The sequence below is a fragment of the Oreochromis aureus genome, linkage group 23, assembly GCF_013358895.1.
Source record: "Oreochromis aureus strain Israel breed Guangdong linkage group 23, ZZ_aureus, whole genome shotgun sequence".
Classification (NCBI taxonomy): domain Eukaryota; kingdom Metazoa; phylum Chordata; class Actinopteri; order Cichliformes; family Cichlidae; genus Oreochromis; species Oreochromis aureus.
The window spans coordinates 43,335,386-43,347,544 of NC_052963.1; the positions used below are offsets into that span (position 1 = coordinate 43,335,386).

Below are 12,159 nucleotides of genomic sequence, written 5' to 3' on the forward strand. Positions count from 1 at the left end.
AGTATTGAAGCTGTAGCTAAAAGCAATAAAATGCTTGATGTTTCAGAGACAAGTTTAATTTAAAAAAAAAAAAAAAAGAACAAAGATTAACATTTTTTAAAAAGAAGAGAGAAACCATTTTCAATAGCAGCAGGGGTTTTTTTTTTTTATACAGAAAGCAAACATCCTGAGGTGAGAAAACCATCTCGAGCTGCTAGGTCGTGTGTCTGGCTGTAGAGATGTGGGTTAAGAGAGTCTGCAGCTCCTGTAGTCTGGATTCCAGCCACTGTGGAGGTGGTGCACTACTCTTAGTTTTGCCATCAGCGAGAGCCTGAAGGGCTTTTAAAGCACTCTCAGCTGTCTGGACATAGCGGCTGTATTCCTGCTCTGCGCTGTTCTCCTGTCGGGCTCTCTTTGGGCATGGCTGAGAGGGATGAACAGTTAAAGAGAAAAGTCTTGTGAATTAAACTGTCATTTATATAACATGATTCAAGTTCTACCGTCCTTCACAGGACACAGTTTGAACCTGGATAGCAAAATCTTGTGATTAAAAGTATCAAAACACAAATCTCACTAACTGACATATTTATGAATATCTGACAAAGCTGACTTTCAAACAGTCACATTAAATTTGGATGCTTTCACTGCTAAACGTAAAGTATTTGGTTTTTTATACTTGGCATTAAAAAAAATTACAGCTGATTCTGATCATCTCTGACGTCTAATAAAATATGAGAATCCAGGCTGCTTTTGTGCAATGTGCACTGTCTTCTTATGCTCTGGTAGCTTTAATTTAATGTAAGCCTGCTACTACTAATATGAAACATGTATGTGAGACAAGACTGTGCATGAACATGCATATTCAGAAACACTGAATACATCTGAAGTTAATTAAACTAACCTCTGAGTCTGGAACAACTTCAGAAGGTGGTTTGTTGAAAGGCTTTTCTTTGCTACACTCCAGCTTCTCGTTGTGTTGCTTGATCTGTTGTGTCTCCCGTTTGAGCCTCTCGAGCCGTAACTCATCGCCTTCCTGCGCATTCACCGTCTGCAGCAAAAGAAATGACTACTTCCCCGTACTTTATTTTATATACATGTTCATGAACAAATAATAGATTTCCCTTACCTTGCTAAGATAATTAACCACTTTGGTTTTGGTTTCTTCGACACTCAAACTCTGAGAGATTACTTCTTCGTGGTTTGTATTCTTTGACGTCAGAAGGATATATCAAGGTTACGTTTAAGCTTCAACAGTATATGAATTTAATGTAATATGAAAATTATGTTAAACTTATAATTTAATACCTCTGCAAACTGAGAAAAGGCCTCCAGGGTGTGCTGGTGCAACAGCCAAGACTCCTCAGCCAAAAGGACTCCAAACAGGCTACTCAGCCTTGGAAGAATTTGACTCTGGAACCAAAGCGGGTCATGACTGAGAAAATGCTTAATCTGTTTCTATTAATATTATTATTATTTTAAAAAAAAATAAAAGGGTTATCATTTGCTGCTTTCCATGAACTTTCCTTTATACTACAAAATGTAAAAAAAAAAAAAAAAATCATATATATATATATATATATATATACATATATATATATATATATACATATATATATATATATACATATATATATATATATACACATATATATATCTATCTATATATATATATATATATATATATATATATATATACACACATATATATATCTATCTATATATATCTATATATATATATATCTATATATATATACACACATATATATATATATACATATATATATACACACATATATATATATACACATATACACATATATACATATATACACATATATATATCTATCTATATATACACATATATATATATATATATATATATATATATATATATATATATATATATATATATATATACACATATATATATATATATATATATATACATATATATATATATATATATATATATATATATATATACACATATACACATATATATATATACATATATACACACATATATACACACATATATATATATACATATACATATATACACATATATATATATATATACACATATATATACATATATATATATATATACACATATATATATATACACACACACACACACATATATATATGAATGGTGCGACCAAGAAGGTGCCTGTCCATATCTCAGGCCTTGATAAAACCACCACCACCAAGGCTGGAGACGGAACAATACTGGAAGAGCATATGGGAGAATGACACAACCCATAACAGCAATGCTCAGTGGCTAGTGGATCTGAGAGCAGACCACAGCAGTCCCTGAACAGGGACCAGTAACCGTCACAGGCAGACATCCAAGAAAGGGTCTTCAGTATGTAGAGTTGGACAGCACCAGGCCCCGATGGTTCACGCCTACTGAGAAGAAGCTGACTGCACTCCACAAGTGTCTGGCAGCACAAATGAACTAATGGCTAACCGAAGGCCGGACAGTCCAGGGATGAGCCGCGGAATTTTTTAGATATAGATATATAGAGCAGTCTTGCATCTCAAAGCTTTAGGAGCAACTATAAGCAACAGCAGTAGGCTGAAGAAGACAATAGAAAGACAAGTAAACCAAAATTAAAATCATCATTTGTAAAAAATCATTTTATCACCTGGCTGTCAGGAGGGACAAAGATCTTCCCCAGGGAGCAGAGAAACTCCAAAGCAGCCAGCAGTAACCAGTCTGCACACTTCTGAGAAACCACATCATCCAGACACACCAGAGCCTGGGATAACACACACACACACAGACACGGGCATCAGTAAATTTATTCTGCCCTCTTTAAATGTTAAATGTTAATGTGACGGCCAACAACACACCTGACAAATGATGTGAGGTTCAATGTGCTTCACTAAAATGGCCGACAGTGACAAGAGAAGCTGCAGCGTCCACTGGAGCACAGGGTGGGTCCGCAACTGCAGCATGGCAGGTCACAGTTTACTGGTCTTGCATCTACTCCTTTACTCCATCTGTTTGTGTGTGTACTGTTTGTTACCTGGTCTGGACTCATTCGTAACCAGAGCTGTGTGACTATCCTCATAGAAGACAACACACACTGCTCTTCGGGAGCGGACTGGCCTCGAACCACCGATAGGAGAGACATCAGTACTGCATTCTGGTAACAGGAGGAACTTTGTAAAAACATTTCTTTCATTCACAAAAGACTGTTTTCATGGACTGATCAGTAATAAAAACAACCATTAACCATTCTGTGTTAGTAATCTCAGCTGCGTAACTATTACTCACTGGAAGCTCTGAGTTCATAGGCCAACAATGGAAAGGTCACTAACAGTCTATTACAGGAAAAAGGCTATCACAGTCCAAACATCATTTACTGCTGATATTTATAATCAAGCTGCCATCGTCACAGTACAAACCATGCTGCAGCCTTGCCCCTAATGTTTGTACATCAAATAACTGTCTGTCTTTGTTGCATGCAAGGCTATAATAATAAGGATGAATGAGTACAAGTTTATTTTTGACTTTTGTTTTGTCCTTTGCACAAACAATAAAGTGCCTTCACTTGATAAAACCATGCTAAAAAGATTCCGCGATGGGGTGCAAGACTCCCATTACATCCCACTGCTAAGGTTGTCCTTACCACTTTGCCCACTTGTCCCAGTTTGTATCCTCCATTCTGCCAGTCAGTCAGCATTTTTTGAGTTAAACCAGTGACTTCTGTCACTACTTGCCGGCAGATGTCCTGAGAAAGAGCTCTGAGGAGGACATGGTGCCAAACTGGAAGGTTTTCCACCTCAGAGGGTGGAAAATGTGACACCAGCTCCATCTGTGAAAATAGATACATAAGATTATGGGAGAAGACATTGTTTATTAAGATTATTTTTTTATTCACTGAAGTTGTTTCTATTGATTTCTTAAGTATCATCTAAACCGAGAAAATGGCACTCTACTCTGGTAGTTGGTGCCATACACGACAATGCAGTAAACCTAAGTTAAAAAAAAAAAAAGAAGACAAAATACACCAAATTATATGGAAGGTACAAGGATTCACTGAACTTATGTTAACAGGGACTACATCTTAATTCGATTGAATGTGGGACCTCAATTACAAACTCATATGTGAGAATGTTGCTCATCACTCTGGTAAAGTTTCAGAAGCGTGTGTGGGATCTGTGCTGCTCTGCTGGCCAGCATTTTACATGTTTGTCTTTGCCTCTAATTGTTGTAGGCCCCGATAAAAAAAACACCAGCTTTTCAACCATTTGAATGTTTAAATATGAATCCATGTATTTCCTTATTTGTAAATTACGCGTAATTTACTTTAATACAGTGTGGGATGACTCACTAGCATAATTCATATTTCCCTGAAATCTTTCCCCACTGCTCCTAGGGATTCTGACCTGGTGGTTTGGCGTCATAAGAAAAACCATGCGTTTTAGCAGCATGCCCAGATGGAATGACTGGTAACAATCGGTGGCACACGCTTTCACCTAAGAGAAGAAGGGGGGCAGCAGGGAGGGGTGATGAACAGCTGAGTGAAAGCACCAAGACAAACAGGTAAGAGAAAGGCTAGCCTGTGACGTCTAGCTTAATCTGACAATCTGCCTGTTTAAACGACTGAGACATTGTGTTTTGAGGAGTGATGCATGAGACAAAAACTGAGAGGGGCTGTCAGGCCATAGTTAAAGTATTTCAGAGACTCTCCAAACTAATGAAGGCAAGATTCAGATGTAGGATTACACTCCTAATCTTGTGTGTTCTTATCCTTTACTGCAACTGCATTTAGATCTGTGCACTACTGAAAGTGACACATGAATTATTATGATTGAATTAATTAATAATTGTTATTATCAGCTCCAATCTATTTCATTAGTTTCAAAATGTTGTGAAATACTGTCTGCTGTGACGTCTCACTCACTCAAATCAATGTGTGTGCGTTGTGCATTTTGCCGGTCTCTACATACCAGTTGAGCAATAAGGAGGACATGATGTAGGCAAAGCTCTGCTGTCCCATACCTGTCATCACAGATTTAAAAGACAAAAAGAAGCATTTGATTCAATGAATAAACAAAATCTTCACAAGCAATATCTGAAATTAGTCTAAAGGTCCCTCATAGCAAAACAAAAAGACCCAAAAAGTAACATTACTCTTCATTCTCACCGTGCTGTAAAGCACCACACATCTGCTGCCAATAGAGCTGTTTGAGTATCAGCCTGAAGTACAGCTTCAACCAAGCAACATTCCTGAGAAGGGGAGATTAAAGAAGAGGGGAAGTCAGATAAACCAGAGAAGGGTGGGAAAATTGAAAAAAACAAAAACAAAAAACACACATAATACTTAGCTATCACAGAAAAATGAAAGAATAACAAGCTCTCAATCAAGGGAAATCCTGCAGTGAAACACTGCTAATGGTCACCACGAGATTACACACAACCTAATAATGTATTTTCAGTCTTTAACAGTGATTAATATAAAGAGCTTATGATCACATAATGTTTTAGAATAAAAATTTGTTTAAATACGAAACCTTTTATTTTTCTTTTTGTTTGCAATTTATTCTATTTTACTTTATTTTTTATGTATACTGTAAAAGTAGATCTATTGCTGTATATTATTGTTATTATGTTTAAATATAAATACTTGGCACAATCACCCATTTAGAAATGGTTGTGTATGGTCTGGGGTCAGGTTAAGTTCAAGTGAGGCTTTGTCCTGATTGGATACTTTCTGAAATCTTTCTTCTTGACCAAGCTAATAAGGTCCTTGTTGTTTGCGAGTACTGCACCCACAGTTTAAGTCAGTTCTGTTTGTATAAAACATGTTGATATTTTGACAGAAGCAGATTGTATAAACAACACATTTCACTACTTGGCAGAGGCTGGGTTTGATTTATTCGTAGGACTACCGGATGGAGATAAAAATGATACAATCATGGTATCATCTGTCAATTCTAAGGTTCTATAGATCAGGGCATAGCAAACATAATTTTGGTCCTTAGAATGTCTTATTACCTGTGGTTTGGTTTGTTTTCTCTCTCTCTCACTCACACTCACACACACACACACACACACACACACACACACACACACACTCACACAGAAAAATCCAAGTGAACTCCAAGCGAACCAAAATGCATGACTACAAACCACATGAGAATGTTCCCACCGCTCATTGGCCAGATGTATCTGGGGTGGGAGCAACAAAAGTAAAAGCCAAACCAAATGGAGATGTTTGACCATAATGGAAAGCACCACATTTTATAAAAACCAAACACAGCATCACAGCACTCTCACTTCATACCAGCTGTCAAGCACAAGTGAAGGAGTGATGAGTTGGGTTTGCTTTGCCAGACTGCACGGCTGTGGTGTAATGTCATGCGCTGTTCATCTCAGGTTGTATTTCATTTTTAAACCTGTTAAGTACTAGCTATTTTTTTATTATTACTTCCTGATATGTCACACCATATCATTAACAAACAATGTAATTTCTTTTCCCATGACTGTATGCTACCTCGTGGTCTTGACATTTACAGTCTACAACAAATGAAACATTACATCAGATTAACAGTTTTAAATTGTCCCTTACGCATTAAGTGGAACAGTATAAGAGCCATTCTACTAGTACTGCTTAAAACAGTGTGCGTTGTTGTGTTGACCTCACCAGTACACGAAAGTATTCAGGTGGAAGCCAAGCCACACTGGCACAGAGGTGCACACAGATGTGTTGATGCAGAGTGACTTGGACTTGTGCCTGACCCTTCAACATCACCCCAGGCAACAGCACTGGGACCTTGCGCTCAGTATAGCAACGCCGGAAACTAGTGAAGATGGCCTGGAAGAGAGGAAGCCTAGAGACAAAGATGACACAATGAAGGACATAAAAACACTAAACAACAAAAGAAGCTATTTTCTACTTTAAATTCAGCACACATAAATGTAACCTTTTCCAAGGCTGCTAACTAATACACTTGTTCCTAACAGCTTAAAAGAGATTGCTCCATGTGGGATGTAATTATTATAACATTACTGCATATTAAAAATGTATTGATAGTAAAACCGTAAAGGCTAAATTGATATTCATAATTATTCAGCTACACTGGAGTTGCATTTAATTGCACTGTGAAAACATGAAAAGTACAATTAACTTTGTGAACCAAACAAGTCAATAATAGATCAATATCAATACCTCATAAAACTAGTAAATTTTACTAATAAGTCCTCCAATAAAACAATAAGTGTTATAAAATTTTTACTGTTCATTAAATCATCCAAAACCATTATTACCTGATATTTTCTTCTGAAAACTGATTCCCTGCATACCAAAGCTGCAGCACCTCCTCAGGTTGGCCGGCCAGCTGTCCCATGACGCTCACCAGCAACAGACAGTGTGGAAGCTCATGTTCAGGACTTAAACCTGCAGACAGTATTTTGTACAATCTATAACAGTCAGCATCTACAAACATTATAGCGACATTTTTGAGCAATGCTTTTTCCTCAACACATCACAACAAAATACAAATATAACAAAGGTCAGCTTTCAGTTAAAGTTTTGAAGGAAACTGTGGTGACATTGGGCCCTCAGGCCACCCTCATGAAGACTGTTTCTGATTTTTTGGTCAGAGACATTTAGATCAGTGTGATATTGATCCTGCTAATGGGTTAAGATTTTCTACGCTCTCCTAGATAAACTGCCTGTCTCCTAGAATCTCCACCATGCTCTGGAGACTGTGCTGGGTGACACAGCAAACCTTCTGGCAATGGCACGTGTTGATGTGCCATCTTGGAGGAGTTGGGCTACCTGTGCAACCTCTGTAGGGACCAAGTATCACCTTGTGCTACCAGTAGTGACACTGACCCTAACTAAACTAGTGAAAAAACTGTCACAAAAGATGAGGAAGGAAAAAATGTCAGCGTCCTTCACCTGTAAAACTATTCCTGTTTTGGGAGTTTTCTCATAGGTGCCTCTCTAGTGCACCTCTGTTAATTTCATTAACATCAAAGCAGCTGAAACTGATTCAACAATCCCCTTCTTAACTGACCATATCAATATCACAGAAATTTAAGTGACTTGATGGTATAACGTGATTAAAAAGTGTTCCTACAGCCTTTTTTGAGCAGCATACTATGTGTCATATGCCAGTGGAATGTCATTAGTGCACAAACTGTAATTGTTGAGTTGAAAAAGTCATGTTTCCATTACATTAGGAAACAGGAAAGCATTTGTCAACTGTGCTACTGTATCATGAAAACGTCCAAGAAGATAAACCTTTCACTTACGCAGGTCTTGCTGGAGAACAGCTTCAGCAAAAGGTCTTAAAGGCAACACCTGAAGCAGGAAGGCATCCATGGGAACAAGAGCTGCTGCATTTAGCTCCTGAGACAAAGCTATGGGCAGTTCTGGAGTGCACAAGCTGGGAGGGAATTTACTGAAAGACATCAGCCACATTGTTATAATCAGTATTAAACATAAACTAAAAGAAACTGTGATTTGTATCCATTTATTTTTTAAATGACATGTAAACAACCGATACCTCATGATCTGGAGGTAGAGCTGGTGGAAGCAGCTACAAGATTTTGTTAGAAAAAATTTGAACTCCTGTTAAAAGGATAAAAAGAAGAAATGTGTTTTAGAGGTAAGATACAAGACAGCCCAACGTTTTTATGCTGTAAAAAACACCTGAAATAAATCATAATTTTAACTACCTTTATGTAATGAATCAAAGTGTTGGCAAAAAATCTGCACATCTTTGCACTTTTTTGGAACAGCTTGTATTCTGGACTTTGCGTGGCCTCCTATAAAAAGAGAACAGCATCAATACAAAAGGTCCCCAGGGTGACCCTACATATAAAGAAACCCAAGTCCTTCTGTAAGTACAAAGGGTTACAGCACAGGAAACACTCAGCATTTGCTCTGTCATTGTAGTGACTCTAGTTGGTATCAAGTCAGTAAAGACACAAATACGCTGAGCTGCAATCTTTGCATATAATACAAACTGACATTATTTTAGAGGTAAACAGAGAGAGAGAGGGAGAGAGAGAGAGAGAGAGAGAGAGAATTACAATATACATATGTTTATAATTAGAGGTTTTCTACCTGTAGGCCAGCATGTTTAATCTGTTCAGCCAGCTCCACACAGTTGTGGAAGGATGTCAGCAGGTTGTCAACAAGGCTGTTGCTGATTTCACTGTGATGTAGATGCTCCTCAACCAATGACTGGTACTTCAGACTCGTTCTGAACAAAATAACAGCCCGTTCAAATAGTTATAACAACCAATAAATTCGCCCAACTCTTAAAACTAAAAATTCAGCGAGTTAACTGTAAAGTTTAATGACACTGATTGCACTAACTTGATGAGGAACTTCCAAGTGTTTGCATGCAAGGCCACATCAAGGTTGGAGATGACAGAGCAGATATCCAGCAGACTATGAATCACTGAGGAAGATGAAAAATATGTCAAATGAACTGAAGATTGCATTAAGATACAAGAGCACAGAAAGTGAGAAAATATGAAACACATAGTGATGTTTACCTGCATAGACAACTGAACACACCTGTAACAATATCAGAGACGTCCTCATCTGAGGCACTGTTGTCAAGGCAGATCTTATCCAGCAGCTCTAAAAGACCCTTTTGAAGCGAATAAGCCTCCTTGAATAATCCCTGGAGCAAGTCAGCCACAAGGGACAGACGGCCACAGTAGACCACCTCACTGTCCTGTGGACAACAGACAGAATATGCTTGACCAATTCGGTTTTCTTCAGATAAAGCTCTTTAGGGGTATAAATCAATTTAAAATTAACTGTAACTACTTTTATGTTCTTTTGCATTGCTAAGTGGTTACATTTCTTGCTGCAGTATGATGGGATGCTTTTCAAATCAGTTTTCAGTCAATTTCTTGCACTGATGACACATTTGGTGTAAACAAGATGAGGAAAACTTGAGAAAGTTCTGTAGAATTATTTTCAACCACTTAAATTTGACAGATTTTGTAATTAACCACTTAGTACATTCTCAGCAGCCACTAAAACATAGTCAGCTTGGTTATTAATATTAATGTTAATGTTATAAAACTAAAACACACTAAAACACATGCAGTGACTTCACAGAACACCTGATTTATAAAGATAACAGCTACCAGCAAACTAAATATTCTGACCTTGCAGTGCTGAAATGTTTCTTTCAGAATTTTTAGGATACAAGCTGGTAGCGAGCGGATAGAATCCAGGTCAGGGGCTTCCTCCAATGAGCCAACATGACGCACACAAGTGGATAGCGCATCAATTATCTGCATCATTGCCTGAAAAAGAGAACAGAATCTTGTCACAATATAATCCAGGGTTTAATTTGGGAGAAAATTTAGAGCAATGTACATTATATGGCATGTAAAAAGTTGTATGGGTTCCACTGTACCATTTTGAAATGCACTGTGTAGCAATACCTGCAGTATGTTCCTTAGTAAGGCACAAAGTTCAGTGTTTTGACTTGAAAGTCCACCGACTTGGTCCGTGATTTCTTTCATCATGCTGTCAAACATCGTCACAGCCTGAAAACATTTGAGTTTTTTTTTTTCAAAAAGATAAAAAATAATAATTTTTCAGGAAAAAAATATGGAAATACAGCAGTTATTCAAAAGAAAATAGTTACTTGTATCAACAATCTGATAATAAAAGAGCACCGTATCTACTTTTTAACAAATGCCATAGATGGTATTCACATATTATGCAATTATCAGGATACCTTTGGTAAGATCTTGGAGAAGCATTCATCCTCCAGGTCTGACAAATCAATATGAGGGAGGAACATGTCTGTAATTATCTTCAATATACCTGTAAAGGTGTCATATTATACTTAAACAGCAAGTCATACCAAAGTTTGTAATTATTAAGTGTGTAATTAGGAAACTCACGTATGTGATCATCCCAGCTGTCAGACTGACAATGCAAAGAGTGAACACAGTTAAGGGAAAAAATGCATTACAGGGTGATTTCCAATATAATGCCGACCTACCTATTTTATCATTTCAGCTACAGGATTAATGTTATTTTTTGGTTATTTTTCCAGGGTGTGTTTTTCCAGTGTTCTAATAAAGACAGGTGACACTATGAACCATAAGCTTACAACGCTGAAACTTGGATGAGACAACAAACATTAGAGAGGATATAGTGAGCTTTGGCAGGACAGACTTGAGTTCCTGGCGACAGGTTTCCTGACTCCACTGCACCACCTCGTCCAAAAGAGAAGTGTTGGTCTGGGACATGATGAAATCTGGGGAAGACGTGCACTGCGGTCCAGGAAACAGATTTTTTTTCATCCAAGTTATCACTGAGTCACTGAAAATGACTCCCAAGCCCTCTTACCAATTAACTATTCAAGGAAATTCCTTTTTTATATCCATTCTGATCAGTTATAAATAGACATGTTATAACTTTCCCTACTTCAGTTACTCTGCTTTGCCTAATTGTATTATAAATATCTTAAATGTCATGCAGACAGGCTTGCCTGCAAAGACAACGTTACCAGTACTTTTGTACAACACGCTATGAATTCACTGAGTGCAAAGCGTCAGCTAGCTTGTGTGTTTACTGACATGTTTTGCTAACGGAAACAGGTAATGTTTTCGATGGATAATACGTATGGCATCCTACCGCAAATACACGTCCAGCTTCTCTTTTCAGAGGTTAAAAATTCACACCAGCGTTCCTAGGACTCTTGAATTGTTGTCATTTTACGTTTTTAACGACTGAAACGTAGCAAACGGATCGGTAACTCAATCTGCGGGACATTAAAGATAGCGCGCGCAGTAGTTTGACTCGGACGTGACGTTACGACCCACGTGACTCGTCTACCCTCATTGTCATTTGTTAAAATCTTAGCTTTCAACGAGTTCAACCAATCAGAGATCTGCTGAACTCTGGTTTGGAGCCCAGAAAGACGAAGTTAAAAGACAGGAATTTCAACAATTACTCTTTTGTCGATCTTTTCTGTAAATATGCACATACTAACTGTGGGACATGTGAACATTTATAACATTTATAAAACTCATTGCCGTTCCAAAGATCCTATTTGTGTGTTGGAGAAACTGTCAAAAAAAACAAAACAACAACAACAGTGGAGTAGGGTCACAAGCCAGCGTACTCCTAGTGCTGAGTGCCAAAAAATTATTAATAACTTGTTGAC

General features: G+C 37.6%; 1 protein-coding gene across 2 annotated transcripts; it reads right to left on the reverse strand.

The window, feature by feature from the left end:
• Positions 1-40: 40 nt before the first annotated feature.
• On the reverse strand, positions 41-11,807 carry c23h1orf112 (chromosome 23 C1orf112 homolog). Of its 2 annotated transcripts, none has more exons than XM_031736051.2 (25): positions 11,628-11,807; positions 11,144-11,247; positions 10,889-10,928; positions 10,720-10,808; positions 10,421-10,525; positions 10,139-10,279; positions 9,534-9,696; positions 9,330-9,414; positions 9,075-9,213; positions 8,684-8,773; positions 8,512-8,576; positions 8,258-8,406; positions 7,265-7,394; positions 6,642-6,828; positions 5,142-5,224; positions 4,945-4,996; positions 4,381-4,470; positions 3,621-3,806; positions 3,015-3,134; positions 2,839-2,934; positions 2,631-2,744; positions 1,285-1,389; positions 1,106-1,186; positions 881-1,027; positions 41-403 (listed from the first exon to the last, which is right to left on the reverse strand). In XM_031736051.2, the coding sequence occupies exons 2-25, from the start codon at positions 11,237-11,239 to the stop codon at positions 194-196; spliced, it is 2,763 nt and encodes a 920-aa protein (XP_031591911.1). In that variant the 5' UTR covers positions 11,240-11,247; positions 11,628-11,807; the 3' UTR covers positions 41-193. The 2 variants fall into 2 exon arrangements, with proteins under 2 accessions (XP_031591911.1, XP_031591910.1); XM_031736050.2 differs by having other exon boundaries at positions 11,144-11,263.
• Positions 11,808-12,159: the final 352 nt, after the last annotated feature.